Source organism: Cyprinodon variegatus, unplaced genomic scaffold, assembly GCF_000732505.1.
Source record: "Cyprinodon variegatus isolate N-32 unplaced genomic scaffold, C_variegatus-1.0 Scaffold1639, whole genome shotgun sequence".
In the NCBI taxonomy this organism is placed as follows: Eukaryota; Metazoa; Chordata; class Actinopteri; order Cyprinodontiformes; family Cyprinodontidae; genus Cyprinodon; species Cyprinodon variegatus.
This window is the reverse complement of record NW_015152092.1, coordinates 43,910-46,581: the sequence shown is the minus strand read 5'-3', so window position 1 is coordinate 46,581 and position 2,672 is coordinate 43,910. Positions and strand designations below refer to the sequence as shown.

General features: G+C 46.6%; 1 protein-coding gene across 1 annotated transcript in view; it reads right to left on the bottom strand.

The window, feature by feature from the left end:
- The window catches only part of LOC107104175 (major histocompatibility complex class I-related gene protein-like), a 51,700-nt gene that overhangs the window by 10,397 nt on the left and 38,631 nt on the right, over window positions 1–2,672 (bottom strand). The window contains exons 6-8 of the mRNA XM_015404117.1: window positions 1,049–1,198; window positions 342–425; window positions 54–275 (exon numbers count right to left, since the gene is read on the bottom strand). Coding sequence (XP_015259603.1) covers window positions 54–275; window positions 342–425; window positions 1,049–1,198 — 456 coding nt within the window. The remainder of the gene's footprint in view (window positions 1–53; window positions 276–341; window positions 426–1,048; window positions 1,199–2,672) is intronic.

The following is a 2,672-nucleotide window of genomic DNA, read 5'->3' as shown; positions in this document are numbered from 1 at the left end:
CAAGATGGCAGGTTTCGAAAAGCGATCGATGATTGTGAGAAATGTTGTCATACCCTTAGAGACAGGCAGGCCGGTGACGAAATCCACCGCTATATGGGAACAGGGGCGAGACGGAACAGGCAGAGGATGAAGCAGACCAGAAGGAGGCTGATGAGACGGCTTGTTTCTGGCACAGATGGGACAGGCCAGCATGTATTCCTTCACGTCCTTATGAAGGGACAGCCACCAGAAACGCCGGTTGATAAGGGCAATGGTTCTGCTGATTCCTGGATGGGCTGAAAATTTTGCAGAGTGCATTCAATGTATGAGCCGAGATCTCACTGAAGTGGGTACGTACCTACGATTAGGTGGTCCATTTCCTGGGTCAGGTTCAGAAGCTGAGGCAAGATTAATCAGGTCGTTGATCTCCCAGGAAACGGCTCCCACTGTGCAATTGGCAGGAAGAACAGGTTCAGGCGTTTCAGGCTTTTCAGACGAGTACAAACGAGAAAGAGAATCAGGCTTGATGTTTTTGGATCCGGGTCTGTAAGATATGATCAGGTTAAACCGGGAAAAGAACAGGGACCAGCGGGACTGACGTGGATTAGACCTTTTGACTGATTGAATATAAGACAGGTTCTTATGGTCAGTCCAAACCAGCACAGGATGTTCAGCTCCTTCAAGCCAATGCCGCCACTCCTCCAGAGCTAGCTTGATGGCTAGCAGTTCTCTATCACCGACGTCATAGTTTTGTTCTGCTGTAGAACGCCTGCGAGAGAAGAAGGCGCATGGGTGAGTTTTATGGTCAGAATCAAAATTTTTGGGATAAGACGGCCCCCACTCTGGAGTCTGAAGCATCCACCTCTAAGATGAACTGCTTAGAGGGGTCAGGCTGAATGAGAACTGGTGCGCTGGAGAAAAGAGCTTTGAGTTTGTTGAAGGCAGCCTCGGCCTCTGCTGACCAGTGTAATGTCCTTTTAACATAAGTTAGAGGTTGGGGATTGACTGTAGTTCCTGATGAATCTCCTGTAGAAATTAGCAAACCCCAAAAACCTTTGAAGCTGCTTACAATTCTTGGGGGTTGACCAGTCCAGCACTGCATTGATTTTGTCTTCTGATGGCTTCACCTGCCCGAGGTTCCTAGAATAGATCAGAATGTCATCGATGTATACGAACACAAAAACGTTTAGAAAATCTCTGAGGACGTCATTGACTAGAGCTTGAAAAAAGGCAGGGGCGTTAGTTAGCCCAAAAGGCATGACCAAATATTCAAACTGGCCGATTGGTGTCTTAAAGGCAGTTTTCCATTCATCTCCTTCCCTTATTCTAAGACGATGATAGGCGTTTCTTAAATCAAGCTTGGTGAAGACAGTAGCTCCTTGCACTGGGTCTAGAGCTGATGCCAGTAGAGGAAGTGGGTATTTATTTTTAATGGTTATCTGATTAAATCCCCTGTAATCAATACAGGGTCGAAGGGAACCATCCTTTTTACCCACAAAAAAGAAACCAGCGCCGAGAGGGGATGAAGATGGTCTGATAATTCCAGCAGCTAAGGACTCATTAATATAAATCTCCATTGTTTCACGTTCTGTTTTGGAGATGTTAAATAGCCTGTTTCTGGGAAGAGGAGATCCAGGTAATATGTCTATGGCACAATCATAAGGTCTATGAGGAGGTAGAGACGTAGCACTGACCTTACTAAAGACTGGAGCCAGGTCATGATACTCAAGAGGAACAGTGGAAAGGTCAGGAGAGTCCAACTTCCCCCCACCTCTAGGGGGCTGTCTAGTGGGAGCAGCAGAACGAAGACATGACTCGTGACTCAATGTGGCGGTCAACCCAGTTAATATGGGGGTTGTGACGTATTAACCACTCGAATCCAAGCACCAGAGGAGAACAAGCAGAGGGAAAAACAAAAAAAGTCAGAGTCTCACAATTATTACCAGAAATGAGGAGCTCCAAAGGTTGAGCCTGAAGAGTGACTTGTTGCAGCCGTTTCCCATCGATAGCCGCAACCCTGATGGGCTTCTGCAAAGGAACAGTCTCAATCCCCAATTGCTGAACCAGATTTGAATCAATGAGATTCCTTTCGCATCCAGAATCAATAAAGGCGGACAAGGTCAGAGACTGGTTGGAGACAAACAGAGTTGCTGGTAATAGTAGGTGAGGAGATTTATCAGTCTTTAGATGGTCCGTCAGACTCCTCACATCCTCTGACGGACCCCGGCTTTTGATTTTGCCGGGCAGGAGGCAATAAAGTTTCCAGGCTCACCACAGTAGAGACACAAGTTCCCCTTGAATCTCCATTGCCTTTCCTCAGGAGAAAGTCTTGTATGACCAATCTGCAAGGGTTCACATTCCGCTCCTTCTGTGGATAGGGAGAAGAAATGAGAGACTTGAGCTGAAGCTGGAGGCGATTGATTCTTAATCCCTGGTCTAGTACTGGACCCTGGTGATCTGACAGAAACAGAAGAGCGGTTAGATGCAGGGGTGGAAGCAGACATTCCGTGGTTCTTTTGTCTAGCTTTATCTCTAATCCGAAGTCTGTTATCCAATCTTATTGATAATCGGAATAAATCCTCCAAGCTAGAAGGCTCGTCAATTGTGGCGAGTTCTTCTTTAATGTTTTCGTTAAGAGCCTTGAAAAAAGCACTCTTTAGTGCACAGTCGTTCCATCCTGAAGCTGCAGCCTT